A 23,341-nucleotide genomic window follows, 5' to 3' on the forward strand; every position below is an offset into this window, starting at 1 on the left:
TTCTTTCTCCCTCAAATCACTGCTAAATGCCATAGTTGTTGTGTTTACAGAAGATTGACATCCATTTGATTAAAAAGGAATTTTGATGATAATAATAATTAAAATATTGGAGATTTTGTTAACTCAGTGTATAAAAATGTGGAAAGTAGGAGTGAAAAAGACGTGGGATATGAGTTTTGTTTTATATTGTTGGAATAAGGAACCATTTTCCCTTAAATTGTTGCCTTTTCATTTCACCTCTTCTTCTTCTTTTTCTCTGTAATTTGGATCTTTCTAATTACTACACTCTCACCACATAAAATATCTCATCCAAAAAATAAAATTGTGCTCCGACGTCTCATCCTAAATTGGAACAGAGGCCCACAGGCCCAAATGTAATGGCCACTGATACGCTGTCGTTTCTTAGCTGTGCTCCTGTCTTGGCGCTTTCCCCTCTTCGCTTGTTATAAATACACAGCAACAGCTTCATGATTTCCCTCTAAACAAGTCCAACATTTTTACTCTGTCTCGCTTTATCCCTGCAAAAACCCTAATCTTATGGCAATGGTCAATCGGAAACCCTAGCAGGATAAAGCTACAGAATATTTTGATTCTCGGTTGTGATTGTATTTTACTATCTTAATTAAAGGAAGAAATGTCGTCAAGGAGAGAGCTATTAGATAGATGGAGAGGCATTGAAGAAGAAGAGGAACGAAACGACGATGACAATCCCCTCAAACTGCGCCGTCTTCATCAGCGCAAAGAACAATGGTCTCTCTCTCTCCCAAATTTTCCACGGATGCACTCATCAAAATGAAAAATCTACGTTAATTTTTAAACTAGTTGTTCTGCTTATGCCAGGTTTGCACATACGTTTACTTATTTGATTAGCTTGCCAGAAGAAAACCATATATGGTGCGGGTCTTGGGATTTAATGGGGCCTCTTTTGGAAACATTCTACAATTATTTCAAAGACGATCGCCCTGATTCTCCTCTCCGGCTCTTGTGGAAGAGGATTTCTCAGGAAATGCGACATTGCATCCAATGCATATCTCAGCACCACCAGGCCCAAGAATTGTACGCCATGGAGTATGAGTTCAGTTCCATTGGTCCTCTTCTCGATGTGCTGCGAACTCTTGATGAGGAAAGGTTGACTCAGCACTTGCGGGAGATCAATGCTACACTAAACAAGAATGAGTACGATCCCCTTCGGGATAATGCTCAAGTTGTTAGTCTTATGTATGAGGTGAAAAGCAATCTATTTGCTACTTATGTACATATGTTGTATTTTGAACAAAAACTACTATCATACCATACAATGCCCTTACAACTCCATTCTATTCAAAGACTGCCTATTGATATCCAAATATAAGCACAATTTCATAAAATGATGGAAACGGTCACGTTTGATTATATGAGTAGATATTGGGATCAGTTTGACTTTTGACTCGACTCACAGGTCTTGATGTTTCCTATCCTGCTGGATGATCAGTCGTTGTTTACTGAATTTGAATTATTCATTGAAGCAGTCGATGAAATGCACGAGTTGGCTTTGGCTGGATATCAACACTTTCCGGTATTAAAGGCCAAATTGTTTTCTAACAAACCAATTCACCTTTTTTTTTTTCTTTTTCTTAACACCATTTTATAGATTGCACCTCGTTTTGTCAGGGTGTTTATGCGTTGCTCTTTTTCAATAGAAGAGTACGAACTGTTGGTCGACGGTTAGCTCGATCTATGGAAAAATTGAGGTACTATTTCGTTAATATTAGATTTTTGTTACACTGATGTGTTGATGATGGTTCACCGTCTCTCAGGACATGCTTAGGTTTTAATTGAGTTGCTTTTTTTTGGTTTATCTTGTTCTAAACAAGAAAGTCTTAGTCGTGGCAAACTATCTTGTATGCTAGGCGAAGCCATTACTACATAAGGGGAAATGGTTTCATTGCAGGTGCATCTATCATTGCAGACCTTTATGGTCTTTTATTGGTCATTTTGGTCACAAATATATATTCTTTCATATAAACATCAATTAATAATCTGGGATTCTGTTTTACCTCAAATATGCTATCCTGTTTGTGCATAGGAGAGCAGCAGATATGGAACCTTTGCAGCCTTTGCTGAACAAAATTATTGGGTTTTTAGAGACAGAAGCACTACCATCAGTTTCCAGGACATTAAGGCCAAGAGCACAGCTGGAGCGTCTATCTATATGGCTCGGAATCACATCCTTGTAGGAAGTGTGGCTAAAATCTCAATCTTCAAGATTTCTCCTCTCTCTCTCTCTCTCTGTGTACACGCATTTCTTATTCTAATAGTGCATATGTTTCTGCTTTATGAAGGCTTGAGTTCCTAGAACCTCCTGCTTTTGAAGAAGGGATACTGGAACGCTATCCCATTTTCTTTGATATAGTGCTCAACCATGTTGGTGGTGATTCAGCTGAATTTTCTCATGCAGTTAGCTGTTTGAAAGAACTTTTTAGAATCCTTGGTAAGTGCTATTTCTTTTCTTTTGTCAATTTTCAGTTATATTGTGGTCGTTATAATGACAGCACAACCTCTTATGGAACGTGTTTCAAGGTTGTAAACTTTGGCTGAGGTCTACATTGTCTCCAAGTGTAATGCGGAACACCCTAATGGGCCAGTGTTTCCACACTCGAAATGAGAAGATCCATAAAGATATTTTTGATCTGTTTCCACCTTTTCTTCAGGCATGGCAGTTTGTTCATGGGCCCTTTCTGTTAACATTTCTTACATCCTACTTGTGGTTTGCCTTAGTTATTTACATTATACAAGATACTTTCAGTACTAATGCACACAAGTTTTGCCTGTCTAGTCACTTGAGGCTTTGCAGGATGGGGAGCATGAAAAGCAGCGCAGACATTTTCTTTATTTTCTTCTCCATCAAGTTCCTGTGAGCAGCAACTTTAATGTTCTCACCAGAAAATTGGCATGCAAGGTTTTCTACTTCTTCTAGATTGTGAGATAAGTACAACATTTTGTTGTATATATGAATAGTTCTGTTGGTTTGGCTTATTATTCTATTTATTGCAAGATTGTAATTTCAGATAGCCCTTCTTATCATTCACCGAGGCTACAAGATGAACCCACCATGCCCCCCAGTTGAATGTGCACATATGTGGTATGTGATATTAGCCTCGTTCGCTTATTATAACTATTTATTGGCTGATCATCTGTTTAATTGATTATTCATTGAAATTTTTCTTAGGATAATTTCATTTATTGAGCTTCTCACTGAATGTCAAAAGTCGCTCAATTTCTTTTTTGCAAACACAGTCTCTCAATTTTAAATGTTGAGCAATAAGGTCACTATGACCAAATGTTTTCCAAAGTTTATTGTCCAGGTGAGGACTGAATAAGAAAAATGTATGGTAGCATTTGGTTTAGATTTCATCTTTCTTTTATTTCTTCAGTTACTTTCTTTTGATGATTTATTGTTCTTTTATGTTTGAAGGCTATTTTGGAGATTTGACAGCTTGAAAAACATACTAACAAACATCTGTAGATGATTTGGCTTGACTATTTATGCATGCTTGTGTTGATATCATTGGAATTTGGTTTTCCACTGATAAGCTAATTTTGTTGGACAGGGGCCCTTCACTTGTGTCATCTTTGAAGGATTCTTCACTTCATAATTCTCTTCGGCAACCTGCTTTTGATCTAGTACAAACTGTTATAGTGTCTGATGCTGCTGCCCTAGTAACTGCATTGTTGAATAACCCTGCACGTTTGGATGTTGATACACATCTTTCAGTTGAGTTAAATGATGGAAATGATGATGGGCTTCCATTTTCTTCGGATGTTGAAGAAAAGGATGAAAGTTGTTGGAGGGAATTCAGTGCACAGAGTAAAATTACTTCTCAGGAGTACAAAGGATGGATGTGTATTCCCATGTTATGGATTGATGTTCTTGTTGACATTGATCCTTCTATCCTCCCAGTATCATTTTCAAAAGCTGTTTTCTGGTCCCGAACTCATTTAACCATGATAGAGCCTGAAAGTAATGCAGACATGGTACTTGCTGTTAGACCCTGGCTTTCATCTTCAGCCACAGAAATCTCCACTTCATTTGGGTGGAAGGTCCCAACTGGTTTTGATGATGGTGGAGGTGGGAAGGAGTCAAAAAACTCGCTCAGAGTGTCAATGATGCATCTTCCATTGATAAGAACATTCAACAGGTTACAAGCATTTTGTTTTCCTGATAAGTTGCATCACTATGTAATTACAATAACCTTCAGCTGATTTCTCGTGTCATAATGCATCAGCTCTAATGCATGATTTAGATTAGGTTCTTGGGTTCTTATGCATAATGCTTGTTGATGATCACTCAAGTAACTTCTCTAGATGTCTCTACAGGTTAACTGCACATTTTTTAGTTCAAATGGGGCAAGGGGAGCTTCGGAAGCAGTGGACATGGGAACCAGGGATGGCAGAGAGCTTGATCCTTTCACTCTTCGATCCTAATGATGTAATTTGTTGAAGTTAATTGTTAGAACAGGGCCATGTTATCTTTATAATCTATGCAACTGATGGTTCTCTCTCTATCTCTCATACATGCACAACCACGTGCAAGTGACACGAGCTCGTGTACATGCACACATGCCTTGTGAATTCTTGCATGCACTTGGTGGTAGACCCCAGCTTTACATAACCAATTGTTGCTTGACGCAGAGTGTAAGGCAAGTTGGAAAGTGTCTCCTGGAGCAAGTTTCAAATACAAGGGGTCTTGCATGTGGTCTGGAGTTCCTTTGCTCTAGTGGCTCTTCTTTGTCAGCCACATATTCAGGCTTGAGACATGCTTTAAAAGTGGTAAGTGGTCACTGATGATACTTTTTTCGGATGAAAGAACATAGCTCCCATCAAAAGGCATTTGATATTGAACGTATGAGTCTTAACCATGAATGTCTAGCAACTTACATCTTGTCTCTGTGTTATTTGAAGTACTTAATGCAATCTCACTTTGGTGTTCTTTGTTATTTTGTTTATCCTCTTCCATTTGCTGCTTTACAGGTTCAATTAGATTCTGTTATATCAAAATATCAGATTTTACAGCATTTTTACTTTATATTGCGGAAACTACTTAAAGAAGGGGATTCACCCAATCCAGATTTATCTGGAACTCCAAATATAAGAAAGTACTCTTGTGAAGGCGGATTTCTGGCACAGCCAGTCTTCAGTTCTTTACCCATAAACATAGATGGGTCTCCATCAAATGTTGACTTCAAATTACAAGAGAATTTCCGCTGTTTACTGTCAGCAGCTGCATGGCCCGCAATTAGGAAGTGCTTGGTAGAAGGGAAAGGATTCATTGATTACAGACTCTGTCAGGTGTTTTTACATCTGTCTTTAACGAATTATTCTTATTAGCTCTTTCCCTCCCCTGTTATGCAAACTGCTTAGTTAAAAACAATTTGCTGATGGAATTTTATCAAAGAGATTGAGATACAGATCAAATTTTGTTGAATGACATTTATTCTCCTTTGTTCCAGATGACTTGCGTCCGTGTACTTGAAATCCTCCCTGTTGTCTACGAGAGACTTTGTCCATCTATCAGAAAAAGGTCAAGGGATTCTGGAAAGACAGTGGAAAATTTGTGGGATTTCATATGGCTACATGATCTGATTGACTGGGGGAGATCATCCCTTAAGGTTGTAGTCGTCTATTGGAAACGGACAGTAACTTCTCTACTTAGTCTGCTCAAGGAATCTTGGAGTAATACTTCTTCATTGGCTTTTAAGGCAATTGAGAATCTTATATCATGCGGTGAGTATTCTCTTAAAATTCATCAGTAAGAATTTCTTGTTGGCCACATTTTATGGATTGGTTTTCTATTCTTTTTTTATGTGGTTTATTCTTTCTTGATATAGATAATGTTAATGTTGATCAGTTGATGGAACAAGTTTCTCACCTTCGTGTTTCATTATCTAAGGAAGTTTCTTATGATAGTGAGATGGCTAAATTAGAAACAACTGCATTACTTCCTGAAGATTTGCCTTCCTTGAGAAGGTATTCAGATTCTGATGCGCTTGTTGTCCCGCTGGATTATACCAATATTGAAACCCTGGACTCAGCATCAGTACCTGATAGAAGGGAGAAAAGTAGCATTATTGTTGTTTCGGATGATGAAGTAGATGAACAGATTTTACATGCTAAGGTCATTCAACCCATCAATGATTCACGTCATGGTCAATTAGACAATCAGACAGTGGCTCCAGCAGCTGAGGAAAGCACTTTGGTAATGGACACCACAAAGGATAGGGTTTCTATCAGTAAGGCTTCAAGGGGTTTATGGAATTCCTTTGAACAGAAGGATGTTTTAGATAGATCTGGCCTCACTTCTCAGAAGCAGGATTCTCATAAATTAAGCAGCAAACCACCCATTTCTTTCAAATCAATAGGGGAAGATTATAACAGAAACAAAGTTGAGTCCAAAGGCAATGTAAATGATGCTTTCTCATCTCAGTGTAAAATTACTTCGAAGAACTCTGATGATGCTCCTGTGAGTGCTAAAAGTATGAATCAGTCTCGTCATAATCTGGTTTCTGAAACTAGAGATTCAATACTGAAAAAGATTGTACGTGATGCTAATGACGATCTATCTGAGTCTGCACTCAAATCTGTGAGACAGCAGCCCTCGCTTCTGGCAAAGTTAAGTGCTTGTGGTCCAAAAAGGCAACTTATCCAACTTAAAACACCTTTTGAAAATAGATGTGGAACTCTACAGCGAATGGGGGCTGTATTCAAAAGGTTTAAGCCTCCAAAGCTTGATGACTGGTATAGACCCATTTTAGAAATTAATTACTTTGAAGCAGTGGGGTTAGCATCTGCAAGTGAAGATGAGGATCGTACTGTTGGTAGGTTAAAGGAGGTTCCTGTGTGTTTTCAATCACCAGAACAGTATGTTGAAATTTTTCAGCCATTAGTCCTGGAGGAGTTTAAAGCGCAGTTGCATAGTTCCTTTCTGGAGATGTCTTCATGGGAAGACATGTATTATGGAAACCTATCAGTGCTGTCCGTTGAGAGAGTTGATGACTTTCATCTTGTTCGCTTTGTTCATGATGACAATGTTTCTGCATTATCCAAAATCTTTTCAGAGAATGACCTTGTTTTGCTGACAAAAGAGGCTCCGCAAAGTAATTCCCATGATGTTCATATGGTTGGAAAGGTATCTGGTGTCTTATTGTGCATTTATAATTCTGGTCCATTAGCATGCTATTAAGCCTAGTTTAATGTCCTTGGAAATCCTAATGCAATTTTTCTTTGAAAGAGGGCTAATTAATTATTCGGTATAAGGTATAAACTTTTATCGGGTCTGCTGAATATTTCCCATTATACTAATTGCTCCTGCGGTTCATAGTTGAATATGAATGCAGGAATAAGAGCTCAGCCTATTCCCTACATTTTACTTTATGCTGTGCTGAAGTACTGCCTGCTTCTCAGGTTGAGAGACGGGAGAGAGACAACAAAAGAAGGGCAAGTATGCTTTTAATTAGGTTCTATTTTCTAAATGGATCTTCACGCTTGAATCAAGCGAGGAAGCAACTACTTGAACGTAGCAAATGGCATGCAAGTCGCATCATGAGCATTACACCTCAACTTCGAGAATTTCAAGTGCTATCATCAATAAAGGATATTCCCATTCTTTCAGCTATTTTAAAACCTGTCAAAGATTCTCCAGGTTATAATAAATCACGAGAGCTAGCACTGGGTAGGCTTTCCCAGCCCTTGCAGCAAGCACTGGAGGCATCATTCAATGACAGCCAATTGGAGGCTATCAGTGTTGCAATCGGATTGCCTAATTCGAAGAAAGATTTTGAGTTGTCTCTTATACAGGGTCCTCCAGGTATGCCTCTTATGCACTGTTCAATCTTTAGTGGATCTAAAATTCCTTGCATTTATGGTCTCTTCTATTTTAACAGGTACAGGGAAGACCCGAACTATAGTGGCCATTGTCAGTGGCTTGCTTGGTTCACTACATGGAACAAATGATGCTAAGCATTCTCTAAATGGACGTCCAAATAATAGTTCATGCTCCATGAATACAAGGCCAAAAGTTAGCCAGTCAGTTGCACTTGCAAGGGCGTGGCAGGATGCAGCCTTGGCCAGACAATTGAATGAGGATGTGGGAAGAAATGAGGAGTCACCGGCAGGTTATCTGAAGCGAAGGGTGCTCATTTGTGCTCAATCAAATGCTGCAGTTGATGAGCTGGTGTCAAGAATTTCCAGTGGAGGCCTTTATGGTAGTGATGGGAAAATGTACAAGCCTTATATTGTAAGGGTTGGTAATGCAAAAACAGTTCATCAAAATTCAATGCCCTTCTTTATTGATACACTGGTTGATCATCGACTTGCAGAAGAGAGGAATTTGAGTGATGCTAAGAATGATTCTAGTCTAGTATCTTCTACAGCATTGCGTTCTAATCTTGAAAAGTTAGTAGATCGCATTAGGTACTATGAGGCTAAGCGAGCTAACTTGCAGAACTCGGACCTGAAAAATTCCTTAGATGATGAAATGCTGAAAGGGGATGACAGAAAAGAAATGTCAGATGCCGAATTAGAGGTGAAGCTGCGAAAACTATATGAACAGAAGAAACAAATTTTTAAAGATCTTAGTACTGCTCAGGCACAGGAGAAAAAAACTAACGAAGAAATTAAGAATATGAAACATAAGCTGCGGAAGTCAATACTAAAGGAAGCTGAAATAGTGGTGACTACATTAAGTGGGTCTGGCGGTGATCTTTATGGAGTTTGCTCCGAATCTATGTCAAGTTATAAATTTGGGAACCCATCTGAGCGTACTCTTTTTGATGCAGTTATAATTGATGAGGCAGCACAAGTAAACGTTCTTGAACTCTTGGTTGTGTGGCTTCTCTAGGTTATCCTTATTATCACCTGTAGCATTTCTTTCATTTGTACCTTTTGAACTTTGCATTTTTGTCTGTGCAGGCTCTGGAACCTGCTACTCTGATTCCTCTTCAGCTTTTGAAGTCAAATGGGACCAAATGTATCATGGTGAGGAATATATGAGACTGTAGTATTACATTGAAGCATCTTATATAGATTTTATAACTGAAACTGGAATTCGACATTTATTGTCCAAGGTTGGTGATCCAAAGCAGCTTCCTGCGACAGTCCTCTCTAATGTTGCAAGCAAATTTCTTTATGAATGCAGTATGTTTGAGCGTCTACAAAGAGCTGGTCATCCTGTTACCATGCTCACTAAACAGGTGATGCATCTTTTCTTTCAACTATTATGAAATATCTAGGTTTTCCTGGGTTTTGAACATGATGACATAATGTAATAAGAGTTTCCTACTAATGGTTGTTTGTTATGGAGGCTGTCTATAACATGACTTTGGTACATGCTACTGTTAATTTACAGAACGTTATGATTAACATAAACTTTTTTTTATTCACAGTATAGGATGCACCCGGACATTTGCCAGTTTCCTTCCTTGCATTTTTATGATGGGAAGCTGTTGAATGGAGAAAACATGTCAAGCAAATTAGTCCCATTTCATGAGACTGAGGGCCTTGGTCCTTATGCATTCTATGATGTGATTGATGGCCAGGAACTTCGTGGTAAGAATTCTGCTGCATTTTCTCTTTATAATGAGCGCGAGGCTGACGCTGCAGTTGAACTACTTAGATTCTTCAAGAAGAGGTAGTACAGTTTTCACTTCAGGGAAAAACAAATATTCTTTTTTTATTCTATTTACTTTCTGTAGTTAATTGTCATTAAATTTGCATGATGGATATTTTTATATAGGCACCCCTCTGAATTTGAAGGTGGAAAAATTGGCATCATAACACCATACAAGTGTCAACTTTCGCTTTTGCGTTCTCGTCTTTCTAGTGCATTTGGGTCTTCGGTTATAGCTGATATGGAGTTTAACACTGTGGATGGTTTTCAAGGCCGAGAAGTAGACATATTGATACTTTCCAGTGTTAGAGCAGGTGAGGCATATACTCATGTAAATGGAGTCAACTCCAGCAGTATTGGATTTGTTGCTGATGTTAGGCGGATGAATGTTGCCCTGACAAGAGCAAAGCTCTCACTTTGGATATTTGGTAATGCAAGGACCTTGCAGGCAAATCATAACTGGGCTGCTCTAATAAAAGATGCCAAACAGAGAAACTTGGTAATCTCTGTAAAAAGGCCATATAAATTTCTTACAACAGCTCCAAGGGATCATTCTGCTCCTGAAAAATCTGATAATCATTCAAGACAAGCAAAGAATTTTGGGAATTTTAGAGAACCTAGCAAGCAACACAGGAGTTCAAAGCATATTGGCTCTGTGGGAACAGTTACGGAAGACGATGTTTCAGCCAATAAGGATTCTGTCTGTAGTAGCAAAAAAAGAGGTAGAGATGATCATGGCATTCTACCTGTTGATGATAGTGGTGAGAACAGAATTCTAAAGAATGTAAAGTCTCCAATTTCAAGAGAATATCTTAAGGATGGTGGAAGTAAGTGCAGCCACAGAAGCAAGAAGAAACTTGATTCTGAGAATCCTCATGTGAGTAAGAGGACAGATAAATGCATGAATTCAAAGAGTAAATTATGCGAACAAGAAACAAGCAATAACCTTAAAAAATTCAAATCCAATGTGGTAAAAGGACCAAATAAATCCTTTAAGCATGATAGTAATTTGGAAACTTCAACTTCCCCAGCGGAAGATAGCGTTAAAAGGATGGGGGCCAATGATGGTCGGGCTCCTGATCAAATAGGCGCTTCTGAAGACTTAATCACAAAAAGAAAACAACAACGTGAGGCTGTTGATGCTATTCTTTATTCATCTCTCATTTCTTCCAAGAAGTCGGAACAATCAAAGAAACCTGTACCTACAAAGAGGCTGCTGCCTCCTTCAAGTGTAAATAGTTGTATCAAACCAGCCAAATCTAGAAAAGGTAAGTGTCTGCTTTATTTTTCCAAAAATTCAATATGTCTAGTTTGGTGCTCTGAAATGTCTGCTTTATTTTTCCAAATATGTGTATAGTTTTACCTGAAATATAGCCTTAAACTGACCAGGATGGCTTAAAGCTCTCCTCATAGCATTGAGGTTGAGTTAAAATTTAGTTTAGTTCGTTGGTCTATAGCCTTCTAGTTCTGCAAGTTGGAAGTTATTTGTATATTTTGTTTATATGTTGGTGCCTGTGTAAATGGTAAAGTTTATTGTCTTACCTTGTACTGTGATCACCTTGTACTCGACGCAAAAGGAGTGCTAGTCTGATGGCCCTGGCATAGCATCTCTTTGAAATTTTTCCGTGTGCACATATACTGGGGTGTCTTTGAGCATGTGTGTATGGCCACATTTACATGGAAATCATTAGGTAATAATGGTTATGTAACTTAACTGCATATCTGATATGTAAGGTATCTGTGTTAAACTTCATACCTGATCATAAAGCAGAAGTTGGTAATCAATACCTACATTGGCACTTCCAATCTCATCTGGCAATTGCTGGTCATGTGGGCATAGTATGTACCACCTGCTGGTGCAGCTGACATTGATCTGGCTTGTCATTGGATGTCAAAGTTTACTTGCTTGTTCTATGTAGCCTACATATGTTGTTATAAAAGTATCCTTGTCTTGTGTGCAGCATTACGAACATCAAGAGTTCCTTGTGCCTTGTCTTTGATGACAACGTTTCTATATAGTTCTAGGTTTGGACATTGGTTGATTCTGGTTGAGTACTTGTATATTTGAAGTTCGTCGGCTTTATCATTCCTATTCATATCTGACAGGTCCATCCGTACCTTGAAAAGGTGCAACTGGAGACTAGAGCACAGCAAATCAGAGAAATCTTACATTTTTGTGGTGAATCAGAAAGAAGTAAAAATGGAATTCCTTAATATGTAAGGATTATGAAGTCAAACTCTTGTCTACAATGCAAATGAAGCTTTCTAATGATCTCTATGGCTGGATGAAAATTGAAGGGAGATCAAGGGCCATTTGTCAGCTGGAAACGGTCATGGTCTTGAATGATAAGAACGCCAAGGTAATTATGGATGACCTTAGCGTTTTTTGTTTGTTTTGTTTTGAACATTTTACAGTAGCATACCCTTGGAATTGGAAACCTAGTAATGGTGGCCTAATTAAATGTGGCAGATGAGTTGGGTTTCTCTTCCGTCTGGATCACTGGGTTTTGTTATGAAGTTTTGTGTTATTTGCCAATATGGGTTTTACGCAATACCCTTTTCTTTTAGAGTACCTGATAGCATGCTAGTGCTGTAAATACTAGTTATTTCTGTTGATATCCTGCTGGGTTAGTCAATAAAAAATGTGTATATATATATATATAGGCAGTGACGCAAGAATGGTACCAATCGTGGAGCATCGGATCGAAAAGTGAAAGTTGATTACCGTTTGCTAAGTGTAGGGTTGTAGGTTGGCTTCTTTCTTCTTTTCTCTTTTTGGTATTGTTTTCTTTTAACTGTGGATATTGGTATTTTAATGGAGTAGGCAGGGCTTTCATTTCTGTTGTATTTGTAACAGAAATAAAATCTCTTAACAAAAATAATGAAGCAAGAAGGCAGATCCAAGTGAAGTCTTCACTCCAAAAGCTAGTGAGGGCCCTTACCCGTTTATTCATTCCAGTCCACTCTTATTATATTATATGGGTATGGGAAGTATATAAGAAATAAATGGATTGTAATACAGAAATTACTTTTCTTTTATTTATACGAGGTAGATTAATATTAGATTAGATTGAATATGGTATTCACTGATAAATTATTTCATCAATGTTCTTAAATTATTTATAAAAGTCTTTCTTTTTAAGGTTTTATTTATGTTTTACTTTTAAACTAAAATGAGTTTAAAAATAATTTTCTTAAAAAAACTAAAAGGTTTACAAAAAAGAATAATATTTTTTCAAAAGATGACATGACATGGGATGCCAAAAGATAAAGAACACAATTTTGTTTTTTACTCTTTTTCTTTTCAAAAATTGTAGTCTATATTATCAATAGTGATGTTGAATTCTAATTGGTTTAATATAATTTATTTTTTTTGCTTACCTTTAATTATATGGGATAGATTTTTCAAAAACTATTATAACTAGAAACTTTTTTTCTAAAAATTATGTAATAAATAAAAGAATCGACGATTTAAAAATGATCAACAATTGATTGAGATTTTAATAAGAATAAAAAAAAAATGATAAACCACAATGAATTTTGTCTTATTAATATTCAAAATTTGATAAATAGTTATTGAAATTTGCATTTAGTTTTATTAAATTTATTAAATTTAGTTAAATAATAAATAGAAAAAAAAATATAAAAATAAAAGAGATTTATATTATGAATTCTTTTAATAAAATTTATCATGTTTGTCATTTATAAAAATAATCAGATATATCTTGATACATAATTATATCATAATAAAATAATTTAGAAATATAAAAATTAAAAAGATAAAAGATTTCCACTAAAAAGATTTTCTGGGTCTCATGTTTTTTTTTATAAATTTAATATAATAATGTAAAAATAAAGTATTGAATTAATAATACATCAAGAAACTACAAAAAGAATTTGACTAGAGAAGAAGTGATGCTAATAAAATTGTAGAGACAATGTTAAGAAAAAAAAGAGTAAAAGAATTATTTTAATTAAATTTATTTATTATAATAACAATGATAAAATTAAAATAATTCACCAAATTTGAGTACTAATAATAATAAAACAGCTAATATATTTAAAACAATTTTTCTTATTAAAAATAATTAAATGGGTGGATAAGAATGGATAAAAAAATGATTTAAGAGTGACGATTTTTCATATTCAATATTTGGCACCTGTAGATATTAGCAATAAAAAGGAATAAAATCCTGCAATGCAATCATTCGGATGATATATCAGTGTTTAAAATTGCAATCATAAGCTCACCAACCAAATTACATACACATGGCTGCTATTTTGTTTGCTCTTTGTGTTTCTACTTTTGGGAGGTGCAATTCTATTGGAGTCGCGTGGATCATCAAACACTGGATGAGCCCTTGAAACAACTTGCCAAGTGTTTAATACTAATTACTATAATTAGAATAAACAAATAGTAGCTTAGATCAAAACTGTACGATTTGTCCGCTCACCGAAATAATTAATTACTTCAAATTGCCAATTATTTTTATTTAATGTGATTAATTAAGCATCCCAATACATGTGACCAAATCTGACCATCTCCAACTGCGCTAATCCATCTATTGAACCCTTTCATGTTCTTTTTCTTTTTCTTTTTCGTGTTCAACTAATTATTGATCCCCTCACATATTAATTTTAAATTACTATTCCCCAATTGCTGCAATAAATAACACATTTAATTTTACCTTCCTAATGCATCTCCCATCCATTACTTAAAGTTGGAACACTTTCTTAGCACAAGTAAAATATATGTTCAGGGGATCAAAGCCATAAATAGAAACAAGAAAATGAATTATTAGAAAAATATTTCTAAAATAAGGAAAATTATGAATCAATGAGGGCAGAGAATAGGCAAAATAAAGAGATTCTCAAGGCAGTTGCACCAGCAGCAACCCTAACTTCAATGATTTATCCATAATTAATTAATGGAAAATTATGAATATCACATGGGAATTAAATACTTTACTGCTACTACAAAGCAAGCAGCAGCATCTTCATCTTCTTTAAATCTCACTCTTCCATCCCATTCTGCCTCATACACACACATAAACTCTCTCTCCTCTTCGTTATCTTCACCTTCCTGGGAATTAACTCATAGTATATATGGATTCAAAGAAGTCTAACAAGATCTCTGACATTGTTAGGCTTCAACAGATCCTCAAGAAGTGGAAGAAGGCAGCAACGAGTGCACCCAAGGGTAGCACCAGCAATTCCAACGCTAGCACTGGCAGCAAGAGCATCAAGTTTATCAAGAGAACGCTCTCTTTCACCGATGTTTCTGCAGCAGCATCCGGTGATAATGTTGTCCCCAAAGGGTTCGTTGCAGTTTGCGTTGGGAAAGAGTTGAAGAGATATGTCATTCCGACAGAGCACTTGGGCCACCAGGCTTTTGGGGTACTGCTGAGAGAGGCAGAAGAGGAGTTTGGTTTTCAACAAGAGGGAGTGTTAAAGATCCCGTGCGATGTTCCTGTGTTTGAGAAGATCCTAAAACTGGTGGAAGAAAACAGAGATGTCTTGTCTTTGCATGAATTAGGTTTTAATGCAGACAGAGATATGATTGGTTGCTGGTCACCTTCTTCACACCACCCTCAAATGTGTAGATGAGTTTTACTTACTTTCCTTTTCTTTCTTTTTATCATTTTTGCGCTCCATGTCCATTGGATATAATTGGTGTTTTTGATGCTGTAACTGGTTTGAGAAGGGTATTAAACTTAAGAGAAGGAGGGAGTAAGATTATATATAAGCAAATAAGAATAGTTAATGTTAACTTTTATTGAACTATTGAACTATGATGATTGTTACATAAGACTAAGAATTCTAAGTTCATTTTACAAGTGTGATGGCAATATATACAATTATGCTGAGATCCATTCTAACGGTTATTCTAACGGATAATTCTGAAATGGGTAAGGTAGAAGTGACCTTTCCTGCTCCCTTTCTCCCTGACTCTGCACAAGCAATCTAGCTTGTGCAGCCTCTAAGACCATACCCCCCGACTCTCTTATGTTTTCTTCAACACTCCCCCTCAAGCTGGGTTCATATAAATTTATTGAACCCATCTTGCTGAGAATTGAGTGATAATTCTGTTTGTCAAGAGCTTTTGTAAATATGTTCGCTAATTGATCTTGACTCTTGATGTAAGGCGTTTCAATTTTCTTTTTTTGAACATTTTCTTTGATGAAATGGCAATCGACTTCAATGTGCTTAGTTCTTTCGTGAAACACTGGGTTCGATGCTATGTGGCGAGCAGCTTGATTGTCGCAATACATTTTCATAGGCTCTTTAGTCTCAACTTTCATATCCTTGAGAACTTGCTTGATCCAAATAAGTTCGCTAGCCGTGGATGCCATTGCACGGTATTCGACTTCGGCACTTGATCTAGCAACCATGCTTTATTTTTTGCTTTTCCATATCACTAAGTTTCCTCCTACAAAGATACGGAATCCAGTAGTTGATTTTCTATCACAGCTTCCAGCCCAATCTGCATAAGAAAAACCAACTATATTAGTAGAGTTATTTTTCTTCATCCAGATTCCTTGCCCGGGTGTTCCCTTAAGGTATCTGAGGATCCGATTAATGGCTTCTAGGTGGCTGGTACGAGGGGCATGCATAAACTGACTTACCACACTAACTGCAAAAGAAATGTCAGGCCTAGTGACAGTTAAATAAATCAATTTTCCTACCAAACGCTGATAATGTCCTATGTTGATTAAAGGTTCTCCGTCTTCTAAATTGAGTTTAATTTTGGTTTCCATTGGAGTGATGACAGGTTTAGCTCTTATTTTTCCAGTTTCCTTTAATAGATCAAGGGTATATTTCCTTTGAGATAGGAATAAACCCTTGCTGGACTTTGTCATTTCTATGCCTAGAAAATATGACAGCTGGCCTAGGTCTTTAATGTCAAACTCTCTTTTTAGACTTTGTTTGACATCCTCTATCCCTTAATCATCGTTTCCTGTTATTATGATGTTATCAACATACACTGAAAGAATAATGGTGTGTGTGTGAGTGTGTCTAATGAACATAGATGAATCAGATTCACATTTATTGAAATTAATGCTTAATAAAAAACAACTGAGTTTAGCATACCATGCCCTTGGGGATTGTTTCAGGCCATAGATTGCCTTCTTAAGCTTACATACTAGGGAGGTGTCTGAGATTGACTTATATCTAGGAGGAAGAGTCATGTAAACTTCCTCTTCTAAATTTCCTTGTAAGAAGGCGTTCTTGACATCCATTTGGAATAGATTCCAGCCCCGATTGATTGCTATTGAGAGTAAGATCCTGACTGTATTCATCTTGGTCACTAGAGCGAAGGTCTCTTGATAGTCAACTTCGTAGGTTTGAGTGAAGCCTCGGGCTACAAGTCTGGCCTTGTATCTTTCAATGGTTCCATCACTGTTGTACTTGATCTTGTATATCCACTTGCATCCCATGAGTTGTTTATTTGATGGAAGAGATACAATGCTCCATGTGTCATTTTTTTTAGGGCTGGGAGTTCTTCTTCCATAGCCTTACACCACTTGGGGTCGGTGTTGGCTTCATAAAAGTTTGTAGGCTCGGAGTGATTTGAGATCTGGCATAGATAGTTGCGATATTGGTTAGATAAAATATTGTACGGAATAAAATTCTAAATTGGATATGTCACCGTATGAGACACATAGTCTCTAAATTTCACAGGTGGTCTAGTTTGTCGACTAGATCGTCTCAAGGCAATTGCTTCTTCTGTGACTTCTTGAGATGGGGCTTCTTGTGTGAGGTTATCTCCCCCTTAAGGAAGTAGCCTTGAGACAGAGACAGAAGGGGACCGCTCCTAGGGTAAACACTCATGTTCATAACTGCTAAGAAAAATATCAGAGTTAAGCGGAAATAAAGACGGGAAGGAACCAAGAGTGAAGTTAACACTGGTGGGGTTGATGTAGTAGGGCTCAGTCTCGATGAAAGTGACATCTCGAGAGACATAGGTTTTGTGGGTCAACAGATCATAACACTTGTATCCTTTTTGAGTGGAGGAATATCCGAGAAAAAGGGTTTTAGCAGAGCTCTTGTCAAGTTTATGTTGGCGTGTAATATGCACATAGCACACACAGCCAAAGACCCGGAGGTGACCTAATTCAATTTTCTGACCTTTGAGGACTTCTAAGGGGCTTATATGCTTTAAGGTAACAGTGGGCAGTCTATTAACGAGGTAGGCATCGGTTAGGAAGGCATCCGATCAAAAAATATAAGGGACATTATTTTGAAACAAAAGGGTGCGAGTGACATTAAGGAGATGGCGATTCTTTCGCTCAGAAATGCCGTTTTGTTCGGGGGTATTAACACGGGTGGTTTGATGCACAATGCCATGTTGTTTAAAAAAGATGGAGAAATTTTGATTTAAGTACTCCGTTCCATTGTCGAAGCGAAAATTTTTTAAGTTGGCATTATACTAGTTTTTGATGAAATTATAAAACTCTTGGAATCGCGAAAAAACTTCATTTTTTTCTTTTAATAAATAGAGCCAGGTAGTGCTGGAGTAATCATCAATAAAGGTAACAAAATATCGAAAATGATTATATGAGGTAACGAGGGCAGGTCCCCAAACATCAGAATGTATTAATTCAAAAGCGTTTTCAAACATGCTTGAAGACAAGGAAAAGGGTAACCGAGTGTGCTTAGAAAATTTACACACATCACAATGACTAGAGTCCAAGTTGTAACAAAATAGTTTATTGAGAGCATGGTCGGAGGGATGCCCAAGTCTCCGATGCATGAGCATGTCTTGGGTGGATTTGGTGGATACTAAGCATTTTTTGGGAGATTAAGAAGATAGTATAGGCCATTTTCTAGGTGTCCTTCACCAATGGTCTTCCCGGAAATTCGATCCTGAAAAATGACTAGGGATGGTGAGAAAATAACATTATAATTTAAATCACGAGTAATCTTACCAACAGATAAAAGATTAGATTTAAATTCAGGCAGAAATAAAATATTCGTAAGGTTGGAATTAAATAAATTTGTGGTGTCATAACCCTGAATTTTAACTTTATTTCCATTGGCCACTGTCACATGATGGGAATCTCTGATGCGGTGAATTTTTTGTAATTTTGCAGGGTCCCAGGTCATGTGATCAGTAGCACCAGAGTCAATAATCCAAGCATTTTGATTAGATCTAATATTATTTTTAAACCATTGTAAATTTATTTGAACCGAACCTGACCCATCGGGTTGAGAGGACCCGAACCTGTGGGGCTGCTGAACCAAGGCTTGGAGCTGGGCCAGAATGTCCTGCATTTGGGCCTGTATAATGGGTTGGGCCTGGGCACAGGCTGAGTTGGAGGAGTGGGATGGGCCTGAGGCAAACCTGGGCCAAGCCTAGATGAGTGGGTCAGATCCAGTGATGGTGAGGCCGAGTCGGGTGGTCGGGTCGGGTTGCCAAGTTGCATTCGGAGTCGAGTCGAGTTTCGGGTTAGGGCATAATATAATTTTTTGCATATGACACCCCAACACCTAGAAACATACCCTTCTTCTAGGGTTTTCTTCCCTCTTCCGTCCGATTCTTCTTTCGCCTTTCGTCAAGGCTCCAGGCCCTTCCTACGCCCGTGGTGGTCGTAGCTGAGGATGGAGGTGCCAGCAGCCGTCACGATGGTGGCCCTGCTTCTTGTAGTGGTCACATCGTTCGATGGCGCTCGGTCCTCCCCTCTGTCGATCTTGGTCGCAGCGGGTGAAGTAGTCCTGGTTGTCTGTGCTCTCTGGAATGTTGTTCATAGTATTCCTTCTTGTTTCCTCGTGTTGAATCGTTGTTATCACAACGTCTATTGAGGGCAGTTGAGAAGCAAGAAGGATCTGTGATCGTAAGCCCTCGTAGCTTGAATCCAAACCCTTGAAGTATAAATTTAAGTCCTACTCCGCTCTTCTCTGTAACTCTTCTAGGTCATTTGATGGTGGGAGGTAGTTTTGTAACTCTTCTCACATTGTTAAGATTTCCGTTGAGTATTCTGTGAAACTTTTGGTTCCTTGTGCGATTTGAGACAGTTCTTGTTTAAGTTTGAAAATATGTGCAAAATTGTTTTGATGGCTGTAGAGATTCTTTATTTTTTCCCATATTGCTTTCGATGACTCCATAAAAATACAGAGTCAAGTGATTTGGCTTTCCATGGTGTTGGTGATCATAGACATGACCAAATGGTCAGTCAATTGCCACTCCTCTATTTTTCTCCAATTCTTCCTCTGTTGGAGCCTCTGGATTTACTAGTTTTGGTTTTTGTTTGCTGCCTGTGATGAATCCTATTTTCTTCCTGCCGCTGAGGGCAATGAAAATTGATTTTGACCACTCAAAATAATTTTAGTTGCCTCGCAGCACAATGTTGGTGATTTTGGTGGTTTCGTCGTGAGCCATATTTGAAGGCTGAATTGTGAACTTTTGATTTGGTAGGTGATGACTGGTTATACCAGCTCTGATACCATGTGAACTTTTATTGAACTATTGAACTATGATGATTGTTACAGAAGACTAAGAATTCTAAGTTCATTTTACAAGTGTGATGGCAATATGTACAATTATGCTGAGATCCATTCTAACGGATAATTCTGAAATGGGTAAGGTAGAAGTGACTTTTCCTGCTTTGCAGGAAATGTTGCTCCCTTTCTCCCTTGGTCAGGGATGAGAAGCCTGCACAAGCAACCTAGCTTGTGCAGCCTCTGAGACCATACCCCCTCACTCTCTTCTGTTTTCTTCAACAGTTAATTATTTAATAGAATGATGATATGAGATGAGATGGTGTTTTCCTGGTTGAACTTTATGAGAATGAATCTGTCGATCGATTTTTTTATCTTAATTATCGAAAATGGCTAATAAAGAGAAAAATAAAAAAAAACTTAGCTATTAAATCTTTTTCTCCCACTTTACGTATCCCAGATCTTGATCCACTCTCATGCTGTGTTTTTCTTTTAATTTCTTGGATAAATTAGCCTTCTTGAGATGATTTATATATAAATCACAGGAACTAATAAAATCAAAGAACAAACATTTGGGAGTCAGCCATCAAAATGTATATGTATATGTGTTTATATTTGGCAACCAAGTAATCGTGTCTGTATTTAACTCGTGAGCAATGAACAAAATTTAGAATGAAGTATTAAATTATAAATCTAAATTTTCTGAGGGTCTTGGTTTTAGACAATTTGAAGCATCTGAAAAGTATCTCCTCAAACTGATGGTGTTCGCAGGGTAAATGAAGGCCGCCTTCTTGACTATATCCAAATTCCTCGCCGGCTCTGTCCATCAATATCCTAATTTCAGGCATTGACAGATAGCTGGTTGGAATCACGAACCTCCTTTTCTCTTCTCCTACGTACACCCCAATGTATCCTTTTGGAACTTGTTCCTCTTCGCCCGTCAACTTGCACTTCTCCTCCTCCTCCACCCAATTCTCCAAACCTCTTCTTGACCCCTTCCCAGCGAAAGGAACCCACCATTGCCGCAGCTGAAGAGTGGCTTGGTATACACCTAATTCCAAAATCTTCATTTAGGGCACAGATTATCTTTTATGAAGAATGTATGGCGTTCGATCACAGAGGAAGCCGAAAAGAGACATCAGTTTTGTTTCTAGGAACCATTTTTGTGCAGAAAGAGAAAAGAATGCTCGATCACTTGCCAAATTAAAATGATTATTTATGGTGGATATGAATTTGTTAATTGCAACCTTCAATTCCTGAAAAAGAAAGGAGACCGGAAGCTTCAACCTGAATTAATAAATATAGAGAGAGGAGATGGGGTGTGCGTGTGCCCCTCTCTCTACAGCACAACGTATTAACTAAATAATTCTTATACTCAGTTGGCGCAAACTAATAACAGTTGTTAAAAGAACAGAAACATCTATCCCACAATTTTCTTATCCTTTAAAACTTCATTCTTTGTATCATAATTCTTTTCATATTCATTACTCAAATTTATTAAACAGAGGAGCAATCATTGCATCTTTTTGTGGCTTTCCCACTTACTATTTTTGGTGGCAGTTACTATTTTACCTGTCATGATGTCCTCATTTTTCTTTTTTCTTAACAAAAACTAAGGAGACCCCTCTGTATAAAACCCAAATTCCATTATACTCAAGTTATGCTAGTTGTTCTTTTTTATATCTAAGACTATCTATTAAGAATTTACTCAAAATTAAAATTTGAAAATTTTAATGAAGTCTGTTGCATCTATATGCCTTTTAATCTATGGTATACTTCATAATAGCTCGTGAATCATGTGCAATATCTAAAAAACTATATATTGCTAACCAACAAAATGATAGTCCTAATTAAAGTATATAAGTAGACACATTGGATTGACGGTTTAACACTTTTGTTAGGATTGCAATAGGAACTGATTCCTTTGAGAGTTTATTAGTGTAGGAATTAGGTCTACAAATTAATTAGAAACACAGCCGGCCTAGAAACAAAAAGGAGTAAGCAATGATAAAATTGATAAGTTTAAGGAAGGAGATGTATGTATGTTTTCCACTTCGTATTTGGTTACAAGTTTTGCATTGTCCGTTTTCCTAAATATGTTTGTTTATTGCCTGTGGCTAATTACAAATGGAAAAGATACAAAAAGGATATGTCAAGACTCTATATATATATTTATTGACAAGTGAAATTAGCCAAAAATCACAAGTGGCAAACTCAATTTAGTCTCGGCCTTGAACAAACAATGAACTCAATTTGGTACGAGAGAGTATCTGCATGCATCCCTACAGTGAGCTTATCAGAAAGAATATTCATATTTAACACAAGTGACCAAGTGGACAGAGCGTTTTCATGTTCATATTAGAAATTTTAAAGAAAAGGACAATTGGAATGATCGTACACCCGGCTGTGATGCAACTAATAATAGAATCCATAATATTACACGAGCATAATAGGTTTTTCTTTTCGATCATGGCAACTGCAACTGGAAGCAGCAGCAAGAGGGCCAATACAAATGGAAATGGTCTTAGACAAATCATGAAGCATTGGAAGAGTATGAGGCTGAAGCGGAGATTCTCTTCAAGCTCTCTCATGTTCCCTGGCCGTGTGCCTTGGACAAAACCTTATACTTAAGATTCTTGAGCCCAGTCCGCTTCCTATCTTTATAGGCCTTCTTCAAAAATCGGAAGAAGAATAGGTTCAAGTCCAGTGGAGGAATTGTTTTGCTCTGTGAGGTAGAATTCTTTGAACAAGCATTGAGTTTTCTTTACAAAGATGAGAAGAAATACGGGCGACTGGCGGTGAATGAGTTCTTAAGGCTGATTTCTAAGGTGGGTTTTGAGCCTTCTTCTTCTTCATGCAAGCTGCAGAAAGGTAATTTATTTTTCTTCCCTTCATGATGGGCTCTTACCTCTCGTGCAGAAAAGCTAGGGCTCAATTTGACTGTCTTCATGATTTCGTGATTAATGTAGTAATCTCGGAGTTCGATTGTAATTAGAATATTTTACAAAATTCTCACTGTTTCGTCCTCAGTTCATAAAAAGACGAACCAGGCATTATCACTTTCTAACTTATACATTGAAAGTTTTAACATGGTTTTGAGGTATTTTATTTTTTTCACCTATGTAGAGATAGATATAGATATATTTGTTTTACTTATACATTAGGTGAATACCAAGAAAAGTTCAATGAAAGAGACAGACCAGACCATACGTCCATGTTTAGATGCATTCTATCATTTGTTTTGCCTTGTTCTTTCCA

General features: G+C 37.3%; 3 protein-coding genes across 10 annotated transcripts; 2 read left to right on the forward strand and 1 right to left on the reverse strand.

Annotated features, from left to right (window-relative positions):
- The first annotated feature begins 297 nt into the window (after positions 1–297).
- Positions 298–12,718, forward strand: LOC8259952 (helicase SEN1). Of its 8 annotated transcripts, XR_007215403.1 has the most exons (24): positions 298–750; positions 841–1,225; positions 1,439–1,555; positions 1,651–1,730; positions 2,066–2,212; positions 2,322–2,470; positions 2,560–2,690; positions 2,816–2,938; positions 3,048–3,121; positions 3,591–4,178; positions 4,357–4,468; positions 4,672–4,809; positions 5,011–5,328; positions 5,490–5,763; positions 5,868–7,165; positions 7,441–7,843; positions 7,920–8,836; positions 8,947–9,012; positions 9,102–9,227; positions 9,420–9,664; positions 9,770–10,911; positions 11,750–12,003; positions 12,308–12,392; positions 12,501–12,718. XR_007215403.1 is itself a non-coding variant. In XM_048372535.1 (22 exons), the coding sequence occupies exons 1-22, from the start codon at positions 635–637 to the stop codon at positions 11,764–11,766; spliced, it is 6,966 nt and encodes a 2,321-aa protein (XP_048228492.1). In that variant the 5' UTR covers positions 298–634; the 3' UTR covers positions 11,767–12,483. The 8 variants fall into 8 exon arrangements, 4 of the variants coding, with proteins under 4 accessions (XP_048228492.1, XP_048228493.1, XP_048228494.1 ...); XR_007215402.1 differs by having other exon boundaries at positions 11,750–12,392; XR_007215400.1 differs by lacking the exon at positions 12,501–12,718 and having other exon boundaries at positions 12,114–12,483.
- A 1,914-nt stretch (positions 12,719–14,632) lies between these two features.
- On the forward strand, positions 14,633–15,424 carry LOC8259951 (auxin-responsive protein SAUR72). Its single transcript, XM_002513264.3, has one exon. It carries the CDS (start codon positions 14,750–14,752, stop codon positions 15,248–15,250), a length of 501 nt encoding a protein of 166 aa, XP_002513310.1. The 5' UTR covers positions 14,633–14,749; the 3' UTR covers positions 15,251–15,424.
- A 5,339-nt stretch (positions 15,425–20,763) lies between these two features.
- Positions 20,764–21,153, reverse strand: LOC8259950 (auxin-responsive protein SAUR72). The gene has a single exon (XM_002513263.1). The coding sequence runs from the start codon at positions 21,151–21,153 to the stop codon at positions 20,764–20,766; it is 390 nt and encodes a 129-aa protein (XP_002513309.1).
- Between the last annotated feature and the right edge of the window lie 2,188 nt (positions 21,154–23,341).

The sequence above is a fragment of the Ricinus communis genome, chromosome 4 (genome assembly GCF_019578655.1).
Source record: "Ricinus communis isolate WT05 ecotype wild-type chromosome 4, ASM1957865v1, whole genome shotgun sequence".
Lineage (NCBI taxonomy): Eukaryota > Viridiplantae > Streptophyta > Magnoliopsida > Malpighiales > Euphorbiaceae > Ricinus > Ricinus communis.

What these genes read in the sequence shown, in the direction of transcription:
- LOC8259951 (XM_002513264.3), top strand. Translation starts at nt 14,750, where the DNA reads ATGGATTCAAAGAAGTCTAACAAGATCTCTGACATTGTTAGGCTTCAA.
- LOC8259952 (XM_048372535.1), top strand. Translation starts at nt 635, where the DNA reads ATGTCGTCAAGGAGAGAGCTATTAGATAGATGGAGAGGCATTGAAGAA. An exon ending in TTGATTACAGACTCTGTCAG is followed by an intron (nt 5,329 to 5,489) that starts GTGTTTTTACAT and finishes CCTTTGTTCCAG; the next exon opens with ATGACTTGCGTCCGTGTACT. An exon ending in TTACCATGCTCACTAAACAG is followed by an intron (nt 9,228 to 9,419) that starts GTGATGCATCTT and finishes TTTTATTCACAG; the next exon opens with TATAGGATGCACCCGGACAT.
- LOC8259950 (XM_002513263.1), bottom strand. Translation starts at nt 21,153, where the DNA reads ATGAAGATTTTGGAATTAGGTGTATACCAAGCCACTCTTCAGCTGCGG.